This window comes from Pleurodeles waltl, chromosome 11, assembly GCF_031143425.1.
Source record: "Pleurodeles waltl isolate 20211129_DDA chromosome 11, aPleWal1.hap1.20221129, whole genome shotgun sequence".
NCBI lineage: Eukaryota > Metazoa > Chordata > Amphibia > Caudata > Salamandridae > Pleurodeles > Pleurodeles waltl.
The window spans coordinates 943,077,402-943,104,642 of record NC_090450.1 but is presented as its reverse complement, the minus strand read 5'-3'; the positions used below and the strand labels follow the sequence as shown (position 1 = coordinate 943,104,642).

The 27,241-nt window shown below is 44.7% G+C and overlaps 1 protein-coding gene across 1 annotated transcript in view; it reads left to right on the top strand.

The window, feature by feature from the left end:
• Positions 1–27,241, top strand: part of PRR14L (proline rich 14 like) — a 317,487-nt gene that overhangs the window by 80,215 nt on the left and 210,031 nt on the right. The window contains exon 4 of the mRNA XM_069215089.1: positions 18,345–23,679. Coding sequence (XP_069071190.1) covers positions 18,345–23,679 — 5,335 coding nt within the window. The remainder of the gene's footprint in view (positions 1–18,344; positions 23,680–27,241) is intronic.

The following is a 27,241-nucleotide window of genomic DNA, read 5'->3' as shown; positions in this document are numbered from 1 at the left end:
GTAACAAAGGGGGTGAGCCTTTGAGGCTCACCGCCAGGTGTTACAGTTCCTGGAGGGGGAGGTGTGAAGCACCTCCACCCAGTACAGGCTTTGTTACTAGCCACAGAGTGACAAAGGCACTCTCCCCATGTGGCCAGCAACATGTCTGGTGTGTGGCAGGCTGCTAGAACTAGTCAGCCTACACGGTTAGTCGGTTAAGGTTTCAGCGGGCACCTCTAAGGTGCCCTCTGGGGTGTATGTTACAATAAAATGTACACTGGCATCAGTGTGCATTTATTGTGCTGAGAAGTTTGATACCAAACTTCACAGTTTTCAGTGTAGCCATTATGGTGCTTTGGAGTTCGTGCATGACAGACTCCCAGACCATATACACTTATGGCTACCCTGCACTTACAATGTCTAAGGTTTTGCTTAGACACTGTAGGGGCACAGTGCTCATGCACTTGTGCCCTCACCTATGGTATAGTGCACCCTGCCTTAGGGCTGTAAGGCCTGCTAGAGGGGTGACTTATCTATACTGCATAGGCAGTGTGAGGTTGGCATGGCACCCTGAGGGAAGTGCCATGTCGTCTTAGTCGTTTTGTCCTCACTAGCACACACAAGCTGGCAAGCAGTGTGTCTGTGCTGAGTGAGGGGTCCCCAGGGTGGCATAAGACATGCTGCATCCCTTAGAGACCTTCCCTGGCATCAGGGCCCTTGGTACCAGGGGTACCAGTTACAAGGGACTTACCTGGATGCCAGAGTGTGCCAATTGTGGAAACAAAAGTACAGGTTAGGGAAAGAACACTGGTGCTGGGGCCTGGTTAGCAGGCCTCAGCACACTTTCAAATCAAGACTTAGCATCAGCAAAGGCAAAAAGTCAGGGGGTAACCATGCCAAGGAGGCATTTCCTTACACGACCCCCCCCCCCAAACTAAAGAGGATGAGACTAACCTTTCCCAAGAGAGTCTTCATTTTCTAAGTGGAAGAACCTGGAAAGGCCATCTGCATTGGCATGGGCAGTCCCAGGTCTGTGTTCCACTATAAAGTCTATTCCCTGTAGGGAAATGGACCACCTCAACAGTTTGGATTTTCACCTTTCATTTGCATCAGCCATCTGAGAGGTCTTCGGTCAGTTTGAACTACAAAGTGAGTACCAAAGAGGTATGGTCTCAGTTTTTTCAGGGACCAAACCACAGCAAAGGCCTCCCTCTCAATGGCACTCCAACTCTGCTCCCTGGGGAGTAACCTCCTGCTAATGAAAGCAACAGGCTGGTCAAGGCCATCTTCATTTGTTTGGGACAAAATCCCATGTTCAGAGGCATCTGTCTGCACAATGAACTGCTTGGAGTAATCTGGAGCTTTTAGAACTGGTGCTGTGCACATTGCTTGTTTCAGGGTGTCAAAGGCCTGTTGGCATTCTACAGTCCAGTTTACTTTCTTGGGCATTTTCTTGGAGTTACGTTCTGTGAGGGCTGTCACTATGGATCCATATCCCTTCCCAAACCTCCTGTAGTACCCAGTCAAGCCAAGGAATGCCCTGACTTGAGTCTGGGTTTTTGGAGCTGCCCAGTCCAGAATAGTCTGGATCTTAGGCTGGAGTGGCTGAACTTGGCTTCCACCTACAAGGTGTCCCAAGTAAACCACAGTTCCCTGCCCTATCTGGCATTTGGATGCCTTGATAGAGAGGCCTGCTGATTGCAGAGCCTTCAAAACCTTCTTCAGGTGGACCAGGTGATCCTGCCAGCTGGAGCTAAAGACAGCAATATTGTCAAGATAAGCTGCACTAAAGGACTCCAAACCAGCAAGGACTTGATTCACCAACCTTTGGAAGGTGGCAGGGGAATTCTTTAAACCAAAGGGCATAACAGTAAACTGATAATGCCCATCAGGTGTGGAGAATGCTGTCTTTTCTTTTGCTCCTGGTGCCATTTTGATTTGCCAGTACCCTGCAGTTAAGTCAAAGGTACTTAAGAATTTGGCAGCACCTAATTTGTCAATCAGTTCATCAGCCCTTGGAATGGGATGGGCATCTGTCTTTGTGACAGAATTAAGTCCTCTGTAGTCCACACAAAACCTCATCTCTCTCTTTCCATCTTTGGTGTAAGGTTTGGGGACTAAGACCACTGGGCTGGCCCAGGGGCTGTCCGAATGCTCAATGACTCCCAATTCCAGCATCTTGTGGACTTCCACTTTGCTTAAGCTTTCCTTAACTTGGTCAGACTGTCTGAAAATGTTGTTTTTGACAGGCATGCTGTCTCCTGTGTCCACATCATGGGTACACAGATGTGTCTGACCAGGGGTTAGGGAAAAGAGCTCAGCAAACTGTTGCAGGACCTTCCTACAGTCAGATTGCTGTTGGCTAGAGAGGGTGTCTGAATAGATCACTCCATCAACAGAGCCATCTTTAGGTTTTGTGGAGAGGAGATCAGGGAGAGGTTCACTCTCGGCTTCCTTGTCCTCATCTGTTACCATCAACAGATTCACATCATCCCTGTCATGGAAGAGCTTAAGGCGGTTCACATGGATCACCCTCTTGGGGGTCCTGCTAGTGCCTAGGTCCACCAGGTAGGTGACCTGACTCTTCTTTTCTAGCACTGGGTAAGGGCCACTCCATCTGTCCTGAAGTGCCCTGGGAGCCACAGGCTCCAAAACCCAGACTTTCTGCCCTGGTTGAAATTCAACCATTGCAGCCTTTTGGTCATACCAAAACTTCTGGAGCTGTTGGCTGGCCTCAAGGTTTTTGCTTGCCTTTTCCATGTACTCTGCCATCCTTGAACGTAGGCCAAGTACATAGTCCACTATATCTTGCTTAGGCTCATGAAGAGGTCTCTCCCAGCCTCCTTTCACAAGAGCTAGTGGTCCCCTTACAGGGTGGCCAAACAGAAGTTCAAAGGGTGAGAACCCTACTCCCTTCTGAGGCACCTCTCTGTAAGCGAAAAGCAGACATGGCAAGAGGACATCCCATCTCCTTTTGAGTTTTTCTGGGAGCCCCATTATCATGCCCTTTAATGTCTTGTTGAATCTCTCAACAAGACCATTGGTTTGTGGATGCTATGGTGTGGTGAATTTATAAGTTGCCCACACTCATTCCACATGTGTTTCAGGTATGCTGACATAAAGTTGGTACCTCTGTCAGACACCACCTCCTTAGGAAAACCCACTCTGGTAAAGATACCAATGAGTGCCTTGGCTACTGCAGGGGCAGTAGTCGACCTAAGGGGAATTGCTTCAGGGTATCTAGTAGCATGATCCACTACTACTAGTATGTATAGGTTCCCTGAGGCTGTGGGAGGTTCAAGTGGACCCACTATGTCCACACCCACTCTTTCAAAGGGGACCCCCACCACTGGAAGTGGAATGAGGGGGGCCTTTGGGTGCCCACCTGTCTTACCACTGGCTTGACAGGTGGCACAGGAGACACAAAACTCCTTGACCTTCTGGGACATGTTGGGCCAATAGAAGTGGTTGACTAACCTCTCCCACGTCTTGGTCTGTTCCAAGTGCCCAGCAAGAGGAATATCATGGGCTAAGGTCAGTATGAACTCTCTAAACGCCTGAGGCACTACCACTCTCCCAGTGGCACCAGGTTTGGGATCTCTTGCCTCAGTGTAAAGGAGTCCATCTTCCCAATAGACCCTATGTGTTCCTGTTTTCTTTCCATTGGACTCTTCAGCAGCTTGCTGCCTAAGGCCTTCAAGAGAGGGAAAGGTTTCTTGCCCCTTACACAACTGCTCCCTTGAGGGTCCCCCTGGGCCTAAGAGCTCAACCTGATAAGGTTCTAACTCCATAGGCTCAGTTCCCTCAGAGGGCAGAACTTCTTCCTGAGAAGAGAGGTTCTCTTTTTGTTGTTGTGTTGCAACTGGTTCCCCAGTTGTCTTTCCTTTTCTCTTCGTAGGTTGGGCCCTTTTTCCAGGCTCCAACACTAGTTTTTCACCCTGAGCCTTGCACTGTGCCCTCGTCTTGACACACACCAGTTCAGGGATACCCAGCATGGCTGCATGGGTTTTCAGTTCTACCTCAGCCCATGCTGAGGACTCCAGGTCATTTCCAAGCAAACAGTCTACAGGGATATTTGAGGAGACCACCACCTGTTTCAGGACATTGACCCCTCCCCACTCTAAAGTTACCATAGCCATGGGATGTACTTTAGTCTGATTGTCAGCGTTGGTGACTGGATAAGTTTGTGCAGCCAGGTATTGACCAGGGGAAACCAGTTTCTCTGTCACCATGGTGACACTGGCACCTGTATCCCTCACGCCTTCTACACTTGTCCCATTAATTAAGAGCTGCTGCCTGTATTTTTGCATGTTAGGAGGCCAGGCAGCCAGTGTGGCTAAATCCACCCCACCCTCCGAGACTAATGTAGCTTCAGTGTGACACCTGATTTGCTCTGGGCACACTGTTGATCCCACTTGGAGACTAGCCATTCCAGGGTTAGCTGGAGTGGAATTAGAAGTGGTACTTTTCTTGGGACAGGCCTTGTCTCCAGTTTGGTGTCCAGGCTGATTACAGCTACGACACCAGGCCTTTTTGGGATCAAAGTTTTTACCCTTGTACCCAAAATTGGATTGTGAAGAGGTTCTGGGCCCACCCTCCTGTGCAGGTTTTTGGGGGCCTGTAGAAGACTCTTTACTATTTTTACCTTTGGATTTCTCAACACTCTTCCCCTGGGGAGGCTTTGTGACCCCTTTCTTTTGGTCACCCCCTGTGGAAGTCTTGGTCACCCTAGTCTTGACCCAATGGTCCTCCTTCTTTCCCAATTCTTGAGGAGAAATTGGTCCTAGGTCTACCAGATGCTGATGCAGTTTATAATTTGAACAATTACTTAATAGGTGTTCTTTCACTAATAAATTGTACAGCCCATCATAATCATTTACACCACTGCCTTGAATCCAACCATCCAGTGTTTTCACTGGGTAGTCCACAAAATCAACCCAGGTCTGGCTCGAGGATTTTTGAGCCCCCCTGAACCTAATTCTATACTCCTCAGTGGAGAATCCAAAGCCCTCAATCAGGGTAGCCTTCATGAGGTCATAGGATTCTGCATCTTTTCCAGAGAGTGTGAGGAGTCTATCCCTACACTTTCCAGTGAACATTTCCCAAAGGACAGCACCCCAGTGAGATCTGTTTACTTTTCTGGTTGCACAAGCCCTCTCAAAAGCTGTGAACCATTTGGTGATGTCATCACCATCTTCATATTTAGTTACAATCCCTTTTGGGATTTTCAACATGTCAGGAGAATCTCTGACCCTATTTATGTTGCTGCCACCATGGATGGGACCAAAACCCATCTCTTGTCTTTCCCTTTCTATGGCTAGGAGCTGTCTCTCTAAAGCCAATCTTTTGGCCATCCTGGCTAGCAGGAGGTCATCTTCACTGAGGCTATCCTCAGTGATTACAGAGGTGCTGGACCCTCCCGTGAGGGAAGCAGCATCTCTGACTATCACAGTTGGAGTCAGGGCTTGAGGGGCCCTGATCTCCCTAATTAGGACTGGAGGGGGGGAACTTTCCTCCAAGTCACTAGCTTCATCCTCTGGGAGGTCATCCTCAGAGGGGTTGGCTTTGTCAAACTCTGCCAGCAGCTCCTGGAGCTGTGCTTTGGAAGGGCTTATGCCAACTTTTATTTTTTTTTATTTTGCAGAGAGACCTTACCTCCCTCATTCTAAGATGGAGGTAAGGTGTGAGGTCGAGTTCCATCACACTCTCTTCTGCATTAGACATTATGTTTCTAAAAGTTGGAATACTTTTTAAGAATCTAAAACTATTTCTAGAACTTAATTCAAACTTTCACAAAACTTTTAAACTCTAAAAGAAATGCCAACAGGGACTAACACAAGGCCCTAGCAGGACTTTTAAAAATTTAGAAAAATAGCTCAAATTGCAAAAATCAGTTTCTAACGACAATTTTTAGAATTTAGTCGTGTGATCAGGTATTGGCTGAGTAGTCCAGCAAATGCAAAGTCTTGTACCCCACCGCTGAACAACCAATGTAGGAAGTTGGCTCTGTATGCACTATTTCAAAGTAAGGAATAGTATGCACAGAGTCCAAGGGTTCCCTTTAGAGGTAAGATAGTGGCAAAATAGATAATTCTAATGCTCTATTTTGTGGTAGTGTGGTCAAGCAGTAGGCTTATCAAAGGAGTAGTGTTAAGCACTTGTTGTACATACACAAGCAATAAATGAGGAACACATACTCAAAGACAATTCCCGGCCAATAGGTTTTTGTATAGAAAAATATATTTTCTTAGTTTATTTTAAGAACCACAGGTTCAAGATTTACATGTAATACTTCAAGTGAAAGGTATTGCAGGTAAGTTCTTTAGGAACTTTGAATTAGCAAAATAGCATATACAGTTTTCACATAAATCACATATAGCTATTTTAAAACTAGACACTTAGTGCAATTTTCAACAGTTCCTGGGGGGGGAGTAAGAGTTTTAGTTTTTGCAGGTAAGTAAACCACCTACGGGGTTCAAGTTTGGGTCCAAGGTAGCCCACCGTTGGGGGTTCAGAGCAACCCCAAAGTTACCACACCAGCAGCTCAGGGCCGGTCAGGTGCAGAGGTCAAAGTGGTGCCCAAAACGCATAGGCTTCAATGGAGAAGGGGGTGCCCCGGTTCCAGTCTGCCAGCAGGTAAGTACCCGTGTCTTTCGGAGGGCAAACCAGGGGGGTTTTGTAGGGCACCGGGGGGGGGGGGAGACCGAGGGGTCTCTTCAGCGATGCAGGCAAGGGGGAGCTCCTCGGGGTAGCCACCCCCTGGGCAAGGGAGAGAGCCTCCTGGGGGTCACTCCTGCACTGGAGTTCGGATCCTTCAGGTCCTGGGGGCTGCAGGTGCAGAGTCTTTACCAGGTGTCGGGATCTGAGGAGCAGGCAGTCGCGGTCAGGGGTGCCTCGGGATTCCCTCTGCAGGCGTCGCTGTGGGGGCTCAGGGAGGGCAACTCTGGCTACTCACGGTCTCGCAGTCGCCGGGGAGTCCTCCCTGAAGTGATTGTTCTCCACAAGTCGAGCCGGGGGCGTCGGGTGCAGAGTGTCAGGTCTCACGCTTCCGGCGGGAAACGCAAGTTGTTTCAAAGTTGCTTCTTTGTTTCAAAGTTGCAGTCTTTGGTGAACAGGGCCGCTGTCCTCTGGAGTTCTTGGTCCTTCTAGAGCAGGGCAGTCCTCTGAGGATTCAGAGGTCGCTGGTCCCTGGGGAAAGCGTCGCTGGAGCAGTGTCTTTAGAAGTGGGGAGACAGGCCGGTAGAGCTGGGGCCAAAGCAGTTGGTGTCTCGGTCTTCTCTGCAGGGTTTTTCAGCTTAGCAGTCCTCTTCTTCTTAGGTTGCAGGAATCTGAGTTCCTAGGTTCTGGGGAGCCCTTAAATACTAAATTTAAGGGCGTGTTTAGGTCTGGGGGGTTAGTAGCCAATGGCTACTAGCCCTGAGGGTGGGTACACCCTCTTTGTGCCTCCTCCCTGAGGGGAGGGAGGCACATCCCTAATCCTATTGGGGGAATCCTCCATCTGCAAGATGGAGGATTTCTAAAAGTCAGAGTCACCTCAGCTCAGTACACCTTAGGGGCTGTCCTGACTGGCCAGTGACTCCTCCTTGTTTTTCTCATTATCTCCTCCGGCCTTGCTGCCAAAAGTGGGGCCGTGGCTGGAGGGGGCGGGCAACTCCACTAGCTGGAGTGCCCTGTGGTGCTGTAACAAAGGGGGTGAGCCTTTGAGGCTCACCGCCAGGTGTTACAGTTCCTGCAGGGGGAGGTGTGAAGCGCCTCCACCCAGTAAAGGCTTTGTTACTAGCCACAGAGTGACAAAGGCACTCTCCCCATGTGGCCAGCAACATGTCTGGTGTGTGGCAGGCTGCTAGAACTAGTCAGCCTACACGGATAGTCGGTTAAGGTTTCAGCGGGCATCTCTAAGGTGCCCTCTGGGGTGTATGTTACAATAAAATGTACACTGGCATCAGTGTGCATTTATTGTGCTGAGAAGTTTGATACCAAACTTCACAGTTTTCAGTGTAGCCATTATGGTGCTTTGGAGTTCGTGCATGACAGACTCCCAGACCATATACTCTTATGGCTACCCTGCACGTACAATGTCTACGGTTTTGCTTACACACTGTAGGGGCACAGTGCTCATGCACTTGTGCCCTCACCTATGGTATAGTGCACCCTGCCTTAGGGCTGTAAGGCCTGCTAGAAGGGGTGACTTATCTATACTGCATAGGCAGTGTGAGGTTGGCATGCCTCCCTGAGGGGAGTGCCATGTCGTCTTAGTCGTTTTGTCCTCACTAGCACACACAAGCTGGCAAGCAGTGTGTCTGTGCTGAGTGAGGGGTCCCCAGGGTGGCATAAGGCATGCTGCATCCCTTAGAGACCTTCCCTGGCATCAGGGCCCTTGGTACCAGGGGTACCAGTTACAAGGGACTTACCTGGATGCCAGGGTGTGCCAACTATGGAAACAAAAGTACAGGTTAGGGAAAGAACACTGGTGCTGGGGCCTGGTTAGCAGGCCTAAGCACACATTCAAATCAAAACTTAGCATCAGCAAAGGCAAAAAGTCAGGGGGTAATCATGCCAAGGAGGCATTTCCGTAGAAGAAGTCATATTTTTTTCAGTGGGAGCAAAATGCTATTCAGTGTTAGCATATCAATCACACTTGTATTCTATCGGAACGGTTTTATCTTCATTGAATGTTGGTAAACTCGATGGCACCAGCAATTACTCACATGACTAAGTTCGTTTTGTTATCATTTGTAAGTGTTTATCTACAAGCATGCTCTGTTACAATGCTCTAACTATGCATGTATGCTCAGGTGTCCATTGTTTGCCTGAAAAATCTGTATTTTTTTTTTATGCATTGTGCATAACCGGGAATATAAGTTCTGCCAAAATTGAAAAAGCCCAGCAATAACTCTTTTGATGGAGTTAGGAGGTTGTAGCTGTGCACACTTTTCTAGAAAGTGGGGTGCAAGACTTTTTCCCTCATCTGATTACTTATATTCCAAAAATAGGACACTGAGTAAAGCAATTTTTGTTTTCTTAAAATAAAATTTGTAGCCCAATTCAGCAAATCCCACAACAATGCTATACACCCATTTTAGGTGTGTTCTGAGGTCACCTGTGAGGTAGATATAATCTACAATGGACAATGCATCTGGGTCAATACCCTGTAAAATTGATGTTGCACAGGCTGAGACCAATCCTGGACTGTTCTTGCACCCTTGAGGGAGTCAAAAAAAAAATTCTTTGAGATCCTAGTGAACTGACAGCACTCAAATCCCGACTTTCAGGCGCTAGATTTTGGCAGAAGAAAAGCATTGGAAATATCCAAGGTTGTTTTGTATTTTTTACGCACTAAATTGTTCATAAATGCTGTGCTGTATGCTTTTTGTATTGCGCATATGACTGTTAAGGTGTCTGTAATCTAAGACTATTGTGTAGGAATGGTCCGGCTTAGCTATGGGAAACAAAGGGTTATTCGTTGGAGCTAAGCAACTTGGTACTCAAATTAAGAGTATATCTCACTTTTATTTTTTAATTTTTTTATTTTAGCCCCATGTTTAATGGGGTATTGTGGTTGGACCTGTAGTGTTGATCTAAATGGTATTATGTGGTAGGGGGAATCTTTAGCTCACCCTATCTGGTTGCTGTACAGCGCTGGACCCTGCACCAATTCCCAATCTACAGTGTAAGCTACTTTTAATATATCTGGAACAAGGTCTGAGAAATAAGGCAAAATGACCTCTTGCTGTTGTGGGAGATTACAGACAAATTCAGGTGACCAATCTTTTTCTGCCGGGAGAATGTCCTAATTAAGTGTTAATCTTCCCCAAAATGTAACTTTAGTTGTCCCTCCATTTTTATTTTTAATTTATAAGACCTGCCAGATGGGGAACCATTCCTGTCCACAGTTCCCGACTTCAAGAAAGTTGTTAGTTGCGGTCACATCCAGAAGCTCTTGAATATTCTGGTGAACTATTGTGACCTCTTCCTCTGTCTAGCAGTCACTGCCCACGTCCTGTTCTTCAGTAAAGTTCTCAATATGTGCGCATTTTTCACCGAGATGGCAGCAACCTTTTTCTTTTTTAAATGGGGTTTCTGTTGTGGTAGTTTGTAATCCTTTTTTTATTCAAACTTCGAATGAGTGTTGTGAATCTTTTCTCTGTTTTACGTACTCGTTTCAGTAGTCTGACCACCCTCCTCTCGCACTGTGTTTTTCTGGTGAGTCATGAAATGAACGAGATTAGCGCGTGCCAGTATATTGGTATCTATCAGGAGTTTTTAAAGTTTCCCAGTTATAGCATTTCTCTGAGGTCTCTGAACGTGGAGACTCTCCTCCTTTCTTTTTTATTATCTTTACTTTGTTTTTGTTAATCCCAGCATTTTTTTAAAACCCTCTTGTACTTGTCTGGTAGAATCCTTATTGGATTTACTTTGTAGTTATGGTTTACCTGGCCTGGCTCCCAGACTATTCCCTCCTATACTAGGATAGGTTTCAACGATAATCTCTGGCAGCTCGCTTTCTTGTTCCAATTGTGGAACGTCCTGGAGCTGCCAATACTACTGCTTCCCCTTTCAGATCACTTAATATTATTGAGGACACTTTGGCAATAACCCATTAATTGCATCCCCAAGCCCAGGGCTGAGGCTGCCCCATATTCATCTTGAATCTGTTTTAAGATTTGCAAGTGTCAATGTACAGCAAAAACTGTACCCCAAGTGGCACTGTTGTCCACTGACGGGAACCATCCCAAAGGGCTAGCATATTGTGAGAGTTCTATGTTAATCTTGGGGTTCTGTATTGGAAAACACTGCTTCCAAAGCGGTTATTTTTTGTCCTATCCAAATCAGAATTTCTTCACGTTAGGTGGGTACATTACCCATTATTGAATACACAGTCGCAGAATTTATTCTTGCTGTGGCCAAATGTGGTTCTGCTGGAGCAGCCTTTGCCGGAATGGTATTTAAAGCCCACATTACGAATTGTATTAAGTGTATATATATTTCTACTAAATGATTATGTAAGCAGTGACGTCCTCTACTGCCATGGTAACCGCATTAGGGTGTGGTGTGTAAGTAAATAACTCTGGCCACGTAGGACCGTCATTAGTTAAATTACCTAGTCCAAAATTTTGTGGAATGTGGTGGTGGTCTTCTTGAAAGGATAATGGTGTTTCCAAATACACATATGGTCTGTATTGTACAGGTGCATTTGCTGTTGTGTAGTGGTGAAATGTGTGGGTGTGTCCCCAATTGATCCTGGAAAAGTGACCCTAGAATAAAAGATGTCAGTTCTTTATGCTTTGTGAGCCTCTACTACGAATGTGACTTCCCCGATCTCCGAGGTGAGCCCATCATTTAATCAATGTTGCGTGAGAGGTTATCTCATTTTTGCTTCAATTGCTACCCATTGAGGATCTGCCAAATTTAAGAAATGGTCGGTTTCAGAGATAAAAACACTAATTTCAGGAAATCCTTTTTAAAGGTTTAAGCTTGAATAACCTACAGCCAAAAATACGTACTACCTATTTAGCTGAGAAAGATATTCCCTAATGCAACAAGCATCTCCGTATAAGGTGATTAGGGGGCCTTTAGCATGTAGAGAGACAGATACTTAAGAGATCCACAAAGTTAGTGTTTAACCAACATTGGTGGCACCATGTTGTAGGACTCTCATCATGGGGAGACTGCTGGTGTCGGGGAGCAGCACTCCCATATGTGGGGACTGAGTCTTATCCCACACTGTCTGTGAGCTGCCGGCCTAACCCTTCTAGCTAGCAGCAGCACCTCTCCAAAACCCAAAAGTAAAGGTGCTTTGTGGCATCACACACTGACTTTCTCTGTTACGCAAGTATTGTAGGTGCAAAAGACAAACAGAAGCAGGATTTGGTTAAATTTTTTATTGAAGCAACATTGTTCTATGTAAAGAGACATGAATTGCGATTATTAGGAAAATGAAACACAACACTCTTGTTGTGACAAAAAACGAGAAACGGCTGAAAAGTCCCAACATCCTGTCACACTAGTGAATCTAAAATCCCTACCTGCACTACTAAAAACCTAAATGGGAGTAAAAGCAGTGTTAGCCCTAATCTGCCCGTACTAGTCCCATCCCCATACCTCGATGATAAGCAGGGGGTTACTTGTTGGTCTGCTGGCAGTCCTCCCAGGTGTTAGTAGAGACAAGGCCAAATCTAGCAGAGCTGTGACAACATGGTACAGCATAAGATGGCTGGCTGGCTCGAATTTTCCACTCTAACCTCGTTTGAGGCAGCTTATTGTTTTATAGCAAAACGTGGTGTTTTCTGAACTGCCCTGATGTGATAATGCATCTTTTCTGTGTAGGGTAGACATATGAACAGCAGTACTCTGTAAATTATCATGTACAGCCTCTTACATTCTTGGGCTGAGCACAAGATGAAATTCAGTGCAAAAGACTAATACATTCTGCTTGGAAGGCCAGCTGATAAAAATAATAAAACAGGATCACTAAAATGAAGCCTATGCTAACATAATAAGAAGGAATACATTAAATGAATTAGGTAAAAGGGCACAGGCCTAGAGCTAAAATGAATGTGCCCATGCAAAGCGCTAAAATAAACCCATGACAGTGGCACCTGTCAGTGTTGCTTCCCATCCCCTTTAGTCTTATTATCCTAGAGCCCTTGGTGGTCTGAATGAGACAAGACCCCTTGGTCAGAGGTCTTTACTGGCATGATAGCTGGGAAGACAGAATATTGTTGTGTGCGGATGATATCCTACTATCACTATCACTGTCAGTGCACTCCATGGACTCGCCCAAATAATCACCACCTGTGGCCTTTACCCAGGATACACTCAGGCTACACTATAAACTGGAGGAAATCCTTTGTGTACCTCCTGCGGGGCTGAGAGCCTCGGCTGCCCCAGGATTCTAAGGCTGTCCTAGTCACGGGCGGGATAGCCTTGCCTGATATCCAGAAATGCTATAGGGTGAGACAACTCAACACCATAAACTGTTGGGCTCACCTTCTTTCAGAAGAACCAGTGTTTCGCATGGACAGATTCATTATGCAACCATGGGGTTATCTCAGGGTCATTTATGGCTCCCCTAAATGCTTCTCCTTTTTTTTTTGCCCCACGGCTACAGTGGTTGACATCTGGTATGCAACTTTGAAAGCACTGGGCTTGAGAGCTAAAATCACACCAGCTACACCCCCTATGGGATACTGTGGCTCTGGGTACCCTGGGCACACAGCTGGGATTTGATAAATGGGACCTAATCGGCCTTGCCAAAGTGAGTGATCTCTGGGCCCAAAGAAAGGTTGTCCTATGGCCAAACCTCCAAAGTGACTCGGCTAGTTCCTGCTGAGGTCTATCATTACATCCATATACGCCACACACTCAGGGCAGTATTACGTAAGGGAACTGTGCTGCCAGAATCCTCGTGCTTGGAGGACCGCCTACTAGATAAACACATGCCTCGGAAAACGACCTCCCTTACAAACAAAAAACTACTCCGCAGTACTCCTGACAAACTACAGATTTTGAGGGAGCAGTAGACCCAAGATCTTGGGAAGCTGGTGGATGATGACTTGACTGAGGCCCTGCTGTCCCGTGGGAGTTGGCCTGGTACAATTAAAAATCTTACATCGATGATACTACATCCGAACTACACTGTTTAAATTGGATAGAGTGATGTCTGAAATGTGCGGAGTGGGCAGCCAGGCACATTCTATCACGCTATATGAGACTGCCGTGTAATTAGAGGTTTCTGCGCAGAAGTGATGGAGTGTATGGGTAAAGTGGCCAGGGGTTCAGTGACCACCTCTGCCACTTGATGTCTCCTCAACATCTAAAGTACAATGGACTTGAATCGCAAGATGCAAATATTGTGGACATTGGGACCAATGGTTGGCAAACATAACATCGCAAGAGTATGGGGAACAGAGCAACCAACCCACTTTGGGGTCTGGACGCATGATATGGACTGGTATGTATTGGCCGAGAAGGTGATATATGGGAGACAGGATTGCCCCCAGAAATGGACAAAAATCTGAGAGGTCGTGGAATGCTTACCATGGCAACATATGTAATGACATCACTGCTCTTGGGCTGTCATGGGCACAATCTGATCCATCCGGGTCCCTCACGACGGGAAAGCGGAGAGAGATATTGAATTGTGAGATGCTTATTTTTCCTACTGTAAATTCGGTGCACCACTATGCTATGTATTTACTTATTATACTGGCAATAAACAGAGTTGATAAAAAAAAAAGTGGCATCTGCAGGTACCCACTCTAGAGCACTCCTGAACATGTGGAAGATCAGAAGAGAACTGAACCTGCTCTCTCTGACCCAAGAAGTGCCTAGAAGACAGAACCTGCTCTCCTTGTATCCTGGACAAAGAAGTTGACTCCAAGAGTTATAAAGGTGATCTCCTGTTTGAGCTACAAGCTGACTTTTCCTGCAATTTGGCCAGCTGACTAGTGGCAGCTTAACCTGGACTGGATCCTCTTGTTGGCCTCTGCCTGCCACCGTGTGAGTCTCTAAGTGCCTCACCTGCGGTCGCGGGGGGCTTAGAAATATACTCTTGTGGAGAATTGTGACTTCAAGGACTAAAGTCAGAAAGTAAACCATTGGGGTCATCATCAAATAGCGGGTAGGTCCGATTCTATGACTACCATTGCCTATCATTGTGACTTTGGGCTTCTTAGCGCTATTTCTACTTAATACTTTAAAAATTCATATCTCCAGTTCCCCTTATTGGATTTTTGTCATTTTGCTGTCATGTAGTTCATTCAATTTTACTCTGTTTCTAATTCTTTTTGAAATGTGTATTGGTTTTGCATTTTTACTTCATTACTGTTTTAGTACTTCATAACTACTTTACACATTGCCTCTAAATTAGGCCTGTCTGTTTTGTGCTGTAACCACAAAGGTGTTGAGATCAGGTTACTTTGGTGACTTTAAGGGTTCGCTCTGACAAGAATTGGGAATATTTATTGAGGTGGGTACTCCACTAATATCCCAATTTCTTACAACAGTGCACCAAATGCAAAGATCTTAATTTCTGTATATAATTCTTTTGTCACCATCCTGGTCAGCAGATGTTATACATTTTAGATGTGAAATTTCACATTGTACCTCATCTTGGGATCTTATATGCAGGGATACTCCAGAACAGATGGATACCTCAAAGAATTTAGCCACTTTGCCTTCGAAACCCATAATCTTTTTTGCATGCAATTTTTTTTACAATAAATTAAGAGCGCCTTTAATTTCTTTATTTCTTATTAGTGCTGTCAGTTTCATCAGCTATAAAGTGTGCTAGTTTTATGATCCAGTTTTTCTGTCTTTGGGCTAAAGCGCTTCCGTCACAATCACCTTTTGCCGAGGTCTGCTGAATATAAAAAAAAATATATATCTCTACATAAATTAGCTGAATGAATCTCTGCCAGAGGTGATCAGACATCTCCAGTCCTTCGAATAAGTATCTGGATACATAGTCAACATGGATAAGTCTGAGGTCTAGACTTGTTCGTAACCCCCAAGGTGGTACACGGTCTTAAGGGAAGATACCTTTTCCGATGAGCAAAACACATATCAAAAAATAACTGCGAAAGGGCATAATAATTATCCTCCTCCTTTTGGAAAATATTAGGATGGGTGTCCAAAATTGGATGTTCTTCCAAGGGTCTTGTATTTGTTTCATGCCCTAGTGATCTGGGTAAATATTACATGTTTTGATCAATTACAAAGGTTAACGTCAAAACGTTGAAAAATATATAGTCTAGACTGCTTGTATGGCTCCTTCAGCAGACCCAGCAAGATGAAAGGCTTGGCCCTCCTGAACTTAAAATGTGTTTTATGTAGTGACTTAGCTCTGGGCTGTAGTAGTTGGGTCATACCCCAAAACGGAAAATGCTTGGGTATTAATGGACCATGCCACTGTCTGCAGACCCCTGTGGGCTCTAATGTGGCTGCACAGAAAGCAGAGAGCCCCTCATGTGTACCGCAGTACACCAGTAACCACCACCCTTTATGTATGGGACAAGCTAGCAGCAAGGTTGTGACTTATAACCTTCCCATCCTCTTACACTTCAATAATGGTTTCTTACCAGCAGTGTGGGCGGGTCCCTGTAACAAATGAATAGAAGAGGGACTGTAGAATGATAGCTCATCTCTTTAAGTGGGATCTTTTAAAAGCATTTCTGCAGTGTAATTTAGATTTCTGACTCTGAGAAGCTGGTAGTGTGACTATTAGCGAGCAGTCACAGTTTGAATCTTAGCTTTCCAAATTAATGGACTGTAGAGGTATTATTTCTAAAACTCTGCAAGATGCTTATTAGCTCCATTTCTAATTTGGGATGACTACATGGTAAATAAACCATACACTGGCAAATAGCAACAAGAAACTGGGAAACCGGGTACATAGAAATTCTTTTTCCATGAGGAATCTTGAGATACACTTTCAGATTCTGCAAAATTGGCACTGTACTCTTGTACAATTACACTGCATGTCAGGACTGCTGGAAGGGATGTACTATACACATGAATGGGTCTGCCCCTGGGAGATGTTGGGCTGTCACATAACTCTGGTCACTTAGGTCATGCTGCAGGGTCTACAGGAGATTCCATATAAGAACGTCTTGCAGTGGCCACCTAATGTTGCAGTGCCACAAGGCTGCAAAATGTGCAGTAGCTTTTTATTGGAAAAAAAGGGAACTGCCCGTACACTGGCATCACAGGCTACAAAACATATTTTTCATGGAGTCAATGAATAGTAGTGTTAGTGGTAATCACTCACAATTTGAAGGAACCTGGAATCAACTGCTTGATTACTTGTCCAAGGGTTTGCTGAATATCCTATGTCCTCTGAGGTTGGAGGTGATTGAGTTATTCCTCTTCTGTGTGTCATTAAATGAGTGGTGAGGTGCTGATAATGCTAATTTAAATGGAACTGTATTATTCACTTGGAAATCATGTTCTCTTTTCTGTGTCATAGAAGATCCTGAGTGTTCCTGTGGAACGGGGGGAGGAGCAATGACCCCCTATTGATGCTTCTGTAACAATACTCGCTTTAATGTTGTGCACAGTGCTCTCATATGCTACTGGTTTGCTGTTTATTCACTGTAAAATCGATAACATTTGCTGAACATAAAAACTGTCCTGATTGCATACCCAAGGGATGATTTATCTGCAATATTATATTTTTATGTTACCAGAGTAGATGGGGTACGGCAACTTGAGTATTTGACCTCCAGAGTTTCAGCAACACTTTCATTCTCATGAGTTCTGCTTTATGTGCCTTATTCTTATGGATGTTAATACCGATTATAAAATCCAGAGTGTAGCTTTAATGAGCATCCCATGAAATGAATGAGCATGTAGGTGGCGCTGCTTGTATAGGACAAACATATCTAAAGAGCAGCGGAGCACTGAACAGTAGGTCAGAGTTGCGGTGTACAATTCGGTTTACAATTCAAATTAGTTTATAGCAATATAAGCCTTTCACTAAACTAGATATTTTAATCATGATCAAAATAAACAAGAATGCATATATTTACACTTTTCCAGATTTTGAAGTATCTTCTGCAATACTGTCCACACTGTCTACAATAACTATTCCCCCAACAGTATCTTTTAACACTTACCTAACAATGTACATGATTTGTCTCGAAATGAATGAACACCAGCCTCCAGCAGACATTGAGTAAAGGATGAAACAGAATATTTCTGCAGAAAGTGTTTAGTAGGAGATGTGCCTTCTGTGTTTCAGATGGGGTTTTTCGGTCCTTTAACATTCCAAAACATAGACTTTACCTGATTTCCCTGCTTCCAGCAGAATGCAATGCATGAATAAAGCAAGAAAACTAAAACTAAAAAACAATCCAAACGACCCTCAACAGCACAAACACCATAATTAGAGCTCTCATTCTTACCAAGGGTAGACTTTGAAAGGACCCCTTAGCTCTCAGAAATAAAATATTTATAGTAACCATACAGTGTATACTCCAGGTAATATATTTTTCATTTGACCTGTGTACATTCAATTTGTATAGCATTTAGTATTAATTAACCTTTCAAGCATGTGCCATTAAGCCACCCTTGCAGGCATTTAGTCCTGTGATCTGCAGGTCACAGACACATCTCACAGCAACGGCTTGTTAATCAGTCACCTTACATTGTCGACTTTACTGAGGAAACATGATTGACATTAATTGCCTAGATGCATATAGTGCCTTTGATTCAAGATCTTGTTTATCTACTAAAAGGCTGACTTGATACGTATTGTAATTCTGTGTTAAAACCCAGGAGACTCACTGTGTGCCTTCATTTGGTATGCAGGGTGTGGATCTGTTATAGGCTTTCAAATTAATCTATTTGTTTTGTTTAAACAGGTAAAACCCAAGAAAATGCTTTGGATTCCAGTCCATGTGAAGAATCACCAGCACCAATGGAGCCTTTTGCAACAATGACGAAAAGCAAAAAAGTACACTGCGAGCAAGTGATTAAACCTCTTCCAGCCGACAGCAGTGAATGCGTGGAGAAAGAGCAGTCTCTGAACAGTTGTGAGCCTTCTTATGTTGGTACCCTTGTCTTCACAGAGCCTTTAACCACTTTGAATAATGAACCATCAAAAGAGATTACACACACAGATACTGAATGTACATCAGCAACAGTCTGTCTTGTGCCATCAGCCCAAGAGGTTTACAATACTACAAACCAAGAGGAAAGGGAGTCACGTTTAAAGGTGGTGGATAAAGTTTGTGGCCTTGTGCTTCAGAACAGTTCCGCTGATTTTGACAGTGATTTAGAGCCTCCCTCTAATGGCAGTATTGTATCTTCCAACATCATTTGTGGTATACTGACCAAGAAGGTTTCCCTAGAGGGCTTTGCTTATGACCAAGAAGCTACAGTGCCTCCATCCACAGGAAAGGACGATTGTCTTCAAAAAGCAAACAGAACTCCTCCAATTGCATACAAAGTTTCACAAAAGCATACAGTACAAGAGAACTCGGTCGAGGAGCAATTGTTACATGAGAGGTTAGGTGCCTGCAGTTTACGAAGTGAAGATGGAGACATCTCGGAAGGGACCAGCATTGCTGGCATACACAGTGATACTGCAGGCAGTGATAGTGCAGTCTGCAGCAGATCTCTGGTGCACTGTGGGAGCGACAATAGATTGCCTTTCAACTCACCCCTTTTCCCTGTGCCTGCATCGGTCACCTCCACTAAAGAATTCTCCAAAGAACTGAAACATACAACAGTCTTTGGAAAAAAACAAAAAACTGTCAGTTCAGAAGGGCTTAGTTGTAATGCACATCCAGAGAAGTCAAGTCAGACTGAAATTGCAGCAACAGTTCTCAGTGAAATAACAGTATTTTCCCCTTCAACAGTAAAGGAAGGAGTTTCTCAAGAAGAGTTATTGGGAGGCCCAAGCATTCACCCAGCAGGGTGCTGTTTATCTTGTTCTGCTCATGAGAAAAATGAATATTGCAAGGAGAGTTTGAGCTGCTGCAAGGCATTTAGGAACAGAACTTCTTTCAAGGAGGCAGCTAATGAGATGCCTCCCTCTTGCAGTGCCTGTGTAGTGTTTGCACCCGAGAGCATGTGTTCTAACATGGAAAGCCATCATGATTCTGCTAGTAAGCTTTCATTTAGTAGCACTTACTTGTCTACAGACAGGGTGGTTGGGTCATGGGGCAACCAAACTGGTACTGAGTCCATCCCCAGGAGTGTGACTGCTGTAACCTGTGAGATAGAGGTAACCGAGTCCAACTGCCCATGGCACAAGCAGAATGTCTGCAGCTCTTCTAAAGACCTTTGGCGCTTTGGCAGTGAACATGGTGACAGGAGTGAAGACTCCAATCAGAGCAAAGCTCCGTCTCTGAAACCTGGAGTAGCAGAGGCACACAGCATTGAATCTAAACCTATACCTGCAACCTGTCACAGCGGCCCAGACTTGAAAAATATCAGTTCACTAAATGACGTAGCACACACCTCATCCAGTAGTGGCATCTTGGAAGGCAAGCAGCTTGACAGTCTGGCATCAGATGGCAAATTCTCTAAATCAAGAGAAAAACAGGTCAAGAATCAAGAACTGGAAACTAATCCTCAAAATGAATCTAATCTACCAGAGTCCATTGGTAATGGACACCACATATCCACTGGTTACACAGAGATGACAGACTCCCTCAGTACTTCAGCTGTGCAGAGCAGATCAGAAGAAACTGCTTGCACAGACTATAGACCCCAAGGGCATAGCACTGCTTTGTACATTTTGAAAGCAGCAGCAGAGGGGTTGACCCGTCAGGGCCATTGCCTACAAACAGCAACTGACTGTTCAAAAGAGGATGCCTTAAATCCCAGCAAGTGCAACACATCCCCACATATCATGTGTGCCTTGCAGTTAGATAGACCTGGTTCCAAGATAACTAACAATACTCTTGCAGACAGCAACAGGCGTGGACATGACGAAGATGTTGTGGACAATATGAATGCAAGAACAAGTTGCAGTCTTTCTCGGCTTCCAGTACTCCCCATATCCAGAGCAGAAATACCTGGGCAAGAAGACATGGTGATGTGCAATAAAGGTTACTCTGACTTTGATTCCTCAGCGCTTAGTCAGCTGAATACCTCTGTGGCACATGTGGGATCTGACCTTTTGTTTAGTGGAAGCCCTTTGGAGCTTCCCTCAACCCTTGGACGCTCAGATCTTAAATGTATTAATTCAGCTGCTCTTGAATGTAGCAAGTTTTCAGTTTGTCTCCTACAGTCTCTCGATTTAAATGGCAGCCCGGCCCTCATGCCTTCATCAGACGAAAGTCAGATCGCCAAGCTTGCGAAAAACAAAACCGAGCCTAGGGAAGAATCACTTATCGCCTGCATTGCACATCAAAGACCTAAGTCCACTGAAAGTGAACTTTCAGTGCTTTCAGAGAAGGTAACCGAAGCAAATAAAGAACTATCTCAGGAACATGAGAGAGGAGATTGTGTAACAAACTTTCAGCTGAATAAACAGTGTATTACTCCTGCTGATCCAGTTGATATTGCAGAGCTAAAGGGTTCTGTTTCAGGTTTGCCAAAACAACGAGGAGCACATGAAAATATAGGAAATGCGTACCACTGTGTACCTAGCAAGCCATGCCACAGTTCGTTGAGCCGAGGCACTAGAAAGAAGATAAAAGCAGCTGGGGTAGATGCCCACAAAGAGGATTTTGAACACCATCTGATGCCAACTGGTTCTAATAACTCTTTAAAGACAGGCAGAGTGCATTACCATTCTGAAAAAGGAATGGAGTGTTCAACTGATCACAGCCTTCATTGTGCACCTGCTACTCTGTTGGAAGCCCATGTTCAGGTAGATAGCACTTCCATAGCAAAGTTACAAATGTCTTACAAGCAGTTGTCAACTGATCAGGCCTTATTTAATGGAACCTTTGGGTATAATATTCCTGAGCACATGATTACTGAACCTGACTTTAATATGGATGAAGCCATATTGCAGCATGACAGTGATTGCCAAAAAGAGTCCGTGCAGGCTAACCACAAATTGAATTCTAAAGAATTTTCCTTCACCTTGCTACAAGGTGGTTTACTGCAGGATAACTGCCAAAGCGACCTATCCAAACTTAAACTGTGCACAATTCCTTCACCTTCGTCTAACAGCATGGAAGATGTTGAATGTTGTTCATCAAGTACTGCAGCCCAGTTGCTCTGTGACACCTTTGAGACCAAGGCCATGCAATGCAAAGAAGCTGAGCAGACCCCAGTACAGGATTTATCTCTACACCCAATCACTTCATACAAGGGTAATGGTGCACCCACTGAAATTATATTGTGCAAGCCTTGCCTAACAAACTCACAAACTCAGATTTGCAGTCTCCAAGCTAAGTACTTGCTGGAAGTTGAATGTCCTCATCAACCTGAAATGATTAACTCTCCGGTTGGCCAGTTAACAGAGGTATCTATGGAAAAGGGATGCAGAGTGCCTTTCAAGCGAAAGAGAATATGGAAAGGAAATGGCAAATGTGCATCGGAATCTATGACTCTTTCTGTTTTGGATGGCAGATTAAACACCGGAGTTTCCACTGGTCTTGGGATGGAGCGATTAATGCAGACCACAAGCTGCAAAAGGGAGTCTGCCTCATTGAGAACAGTGGCATTTTCTACACGATCACAGAAAACCAACAGCTTTATAGGGCAAGACTCTGTTACCAAGAGCGAGGCAAAGAACCCAGGCTTCTCCAGTGATCTTGCATGCAAGAGTACACTGCAAGAAAGCAAAAGGCCAAAACTTTCTTCATGTGAATCTTGCACTCTGTCTTCCCCTATTGACACCCCCTCTTTGTCAGGAAATACCAACAGATGCCTCTTAAGCTGCTCTAGCATTCCTCCCAAGAGTGCACCCTCTATCCCTGCCCATCAACAAGCACTAGAATCAAAAACTGTGTTTATAAGCACCGATCGTTTTGGTGCCTTTGAGGATAATTTGAAACCCATCCATTTATCCATGCAAAAGAAACAGCCAGATCGAAAGTGTAAAATTATTCCTCCGCAGGTTCATTTGGGGACTGTGAGGAAAATGAAGCCCCGCAAAAGCCTTTCCTGCTTAAAGCTGTCCCATGTGTCTTCTATCCAACAGGAACATCCACTCCTCAACTTGGCAAGCACTGCAACCAACGTACTAACTTCAGAAGTCAGCAGCAAGAGGTTAACGGCCCTTGTGCCAAAGCAAAGACGATTTAACTGCCATTTTATGAACTGCTTGTCAACCAGCGAAGCAGCAGTGCTTGACAGGTTGTCCATTGTGGCAAGCAAGTTGCTACTTCCAGCTCAGAGCAGCTGTACAGTAAAGTCTTCGGTTTCTTCTTCGTCAACCAGTTTAATGCTTCCAGACAACTACAATCTGCTGCGATCCAATAGACTTCTGGAGATTTTTTCATGCATCAATATGAGGATGAACTCCCAGTGCAGCAGGAGTTGGTCCTCCGCTTTTTCCAAAGATGATCCAACACCTTTTATGAACCAGTCTATAGCACTTTATCCTGGAGGCTCCTCAAAAGTACATTGTGCAAACTTACTCAAGGGTGGATCGTCTTTGCCCTTTGGTACTCCATCATTCCCCATGGCCTTCCATGTAAAGGTGGATTCCTCTCATTTACTAGATTTTGCCAGACCTCCTTCCACACATGACACCCCTATCAGATGTGAGTCTTATAGTAGTTCAGCACAGCCTTCAGAATGGACACTTTCACTCTTTCTTTCACAGTGTTCTTCAGCAACCGAAGCCTCTGGTGTCTTAAGAGAAGACTTTCCTCACAGGTGTGAACTGAAGCCCAATGCATTTTGCCTGAGGTCTACGGAATCAACAAATACAACACATGAACGAGGGCGAAGTTTGTTGAGCAGAAGCCAGACAGTTTGCTCTATGCATGGCCTTCACACTGTTTTAGCCCTTTCTTCTCCTGGATGCTATCGTTTCTGGACAAGGAGGAGAAACTTGGGTAGCAGAATTCCCACAGTTCAGAGGCTGTTCATGACACAGTTCACACAGGGCTTGAAGGGGATGAGATCTCAAGCCTCAGTGGCGCATGAAGCCTTCTCGTCCCTTCCCTATTCATTGGGTCGGGTTCTGGCTACGTGGAGCAGGCATGGTGTGTCCACTTCTTCCTCAGTGTTCACCAATGCTCACTTAAATACCTGGCCGCCACCGATGGACATTGAGATGAGGTAAAATTGTTGCTCTTACATGTATTTTTTGCTGATATAATTTGTGAAATTATATTCATTTTTTCATGTTGTTTATTTATCCCTTCTGCTGAAGTGTTTAAAAATAAACCCTGCACTTAAAAAAATGTTTACATCTTGCTTTCTGCAAGAAAAACGTTCTTGTAGAAACAGATCCAGTCACATCCTGGGAACGCCCATCACCTCCACTTCTAATACACCATTTAGGAATCACCACTCAATGTACAATTGAAAATATGGCTTTGGAAACCTGTGAATCTTTTGAATTTCACTGTGGTCAGGGACTGCAGAAACTTTCATTAGTAAATAGTTTTGTGGGCAATCCTTTCCTCAGTAGTGAACATATTTTATAATGTACAAATGGTACTAGTTCACACACGGGTATCGATCGGTAAGATCTGGCATAACAAGTGCCAATATCATCCAAATATGACTTAGAAGACATAGACGGTATGCCATGTCGGCTTTTGGCATCTAGTGCTGTGACTTTGGTTATAAAGAGCATCATGTGGTCTTCATCAATTAGGGACTTCAGATATTCATACAAGACATCTTACCCCTGATTATATGCCCTACACAGTTGCCTTCCTTCCCAGGCAATACCTCTATATAAACCCATTATATTCCTATCAGACTGCAAGAGTGAGTATAATGCCTTGGTGGCACCCTTCCACATCCTTGTTGTACCTGGTAATAGTCCCAGTGCCAGGATCTGAACTGGGCATTATGTTTTAATTTTGTCTCTAGCAATCCTAGCATGCCATCTTTTTTGATTAGTTCAACCTTAGCCTATTAAGTTAGCCAAATGTGGCACTATTTCACCTCAAAAAAGGACTGTATCATGTAGTATCGCCAACTGTGTCAGGATTTGGCACCATCAGCAGTGCATCTTAGGCAAATGGTAGGAGAGCAGAGTCCATTTTATGAATTAGATTGCGAGTTAAATATCCTCATCAATCACTTGTATAAGTGTGAACCTTGTTTTAAGAAATACTGTGTTCGTTGACACTTGTGGCTGGACATGCACATGCTCTGCATACTTCTGCCGTCTAGTGTTGGGTCTGGATGTGTGCACGCTGTTTTTCTTCGAACATTGTACAGTTCCATACCCATCGGTATTGTTTTCGTACAAGTTCCACCAACGTACTTGAAGAACAGAAGAACATTTTTCTTCGTCGGTTTGATGAATTTCACTCCTGGTCTTTGGGCCTTGCCAGTTTGGGCTTCATCTTTTTATTTTCACACCTGTTGATCCAGGTAAAGAATGCGCTACTGATGGAGAGGACACCATTTCGATTTTGTCCCTGTTGCCACGCTAAATACCTGCACGCAGACTATCAGTTGCTTTGTAACCTCTGCCTTTCTCCGGACCACGATGTGGAGAGTTGTGAGGTCTGTTGATCGTTTCAATCGCAGAAAACACTGCAGGATCATCGAGCGCGCAGTAAAGAAATGCAGCACACGGTATTGGAGGAGACGCCAGACATCTTTGATCTCCAAGACATCCAGCAGCAGGAAAAGTTGCACAAGGCTTTGGCAGCTGAGGAAGAGGCCTTTTCCATCCCAGATTCCGAGTTGGACTCTGAAGCAGAGATGAGCGTGCACTCGTAGGATGTTCCACCGTCGCGGTGCGCAGTGAATGAAAAGGCCCCTATCCAGCCCATCAAAAGACATTCGGTACTGACTGAACATACGGCTTCTGGGCCACCACTGCTGACTGGCCAGAGTAGGCACTGAACAATCGCTAAGGATGCCCTGCCTCAACACCGAAAGCTAAGCTGAAAACTCCTGCCACTCACCAGGCCTGAACTGTTTCGGGACTGACTCAAACATCTAGCTCTTCAGTACGCACCACATCGGCACCGAAAAAGAAACCCACTTCGGTACTGAAAGTTTTGGCTCCAGTATCAAAACAAACTGCTTCCGAATCAGAGCCTGTATTACAGACTATGGCGGAGAAACTCAATCTGAAACAAAAGACTCTTCATATTCAACCGAATACGGGTTGGATAATTTCTAAATCTGTGAAGCAGACGTCCATGCAAACTAAACGTCAGTCTTCATTAGAGGAGGACATTCTTTACCACCAACTCAGAAAAATAAGAGAAAGGACATTGCCACCAGTCCTATTTCTCCTCCTAGACCACCCTCTCCTCCATCCACTTTACCACACCACTCTCCAACTACTATAGGGGGTATTGTTGGGATAACACCATAAGGTTCTTACGCGGGAGAGCAAGGGGGTTATGATGATGATGATGATGATGATGATGATGATGCACAGCATCCAGTAGATCCTTGATAAATGTATGATATTGACCTACCAAGCGATACTGGCCCAGATGTATATCCGGCTAAACCATCTCCACCAGATGATACAACATATTTTAATGAGTTGGTATCTAGGGCAGCTGCATATCATCACATTCCATTACACAAGGACTCCATAGAAGATGTTCTATTTGAGGTCCTCTCCTCCATTACTAGGGCATGCCAGTACTTGCCCATGTTGAAGGCAGTGATCCGTCATGAAGATATTTGTAAGGATCCTGTCCTTGCCAGAATAATTACACCCAGGATCAACAAAAAAATATAAGGCAGCTCCATCTGATCCTGCATATATTAGAGGCCACATTCCATCAGATTCCCTAGTGGTATCAAACACTCTCAAGCGAGTGAACTCAAAAACCACAGCAGAAGCACCTCCACCAGATAAAGAATCAAAGTTAATTGATGCGTCAGGTAAAAGAGTTGGAGTACACACAGCTAATCATTGGAGGATTGCTAACACCCAAGGGTTGTTAGCTAGATATGACAGAGCACATTGGGATGAGACAGAAGATCTCATTCAACATCTTCCAGAAGAATTTTAAAACAATAAGGCCAGTAACTTGCACAGGAAGGAAAGTTGATTTCAAATAATTCCATAAAATGTGCTCTTGATAAAGCAGACACAGCTGCTAGGGGGATACGCACTAGTGTTTCACTCCGTAGACATGCCTGGTTATGTATATCAGGTTTTAAACCTGAGGTGCAGCAAACATTTGATAAACATATCCTTTTTGGCCCTGAGGTAGATGTGAGAAAGTAGCCTCTTTCTAGCCTTGTTACCCCCACTTTAGGCCTGTTTGGGAGTGTATGTCAGGAGGTTTTCACTGTCTCTCTGGGATCCTGCCAGCCAGGACCCAGTGCTCATAGTGAAAACCCTATGTTTTCAGTATGTTTGTTATGTGTCACTGGGACCCTGCTAGTCAGGACCCCAGTGCTCATAAGTTTGTGACCTATAGGTATGTGTTCCCTGTGTGATGCCTAACTGTCTCACTGAGGCTCTGCTAACCAGAACCTCAGTGGTTATGCTCTCTCTTTACAAATTGTCACTAACAGGCTAGTGACCAATTTTAGCAATTTACATTGGCTTACTGGAACACCCTTATAATTCCCTAGTATATGGTACTGAGGTACCCAGGGTATTGGGGTTCCAGGAGATCCCTATGGGCTGCAGCATTTCTTTTGCCACCCATAGGGAGCTCTGACAATTCTTACA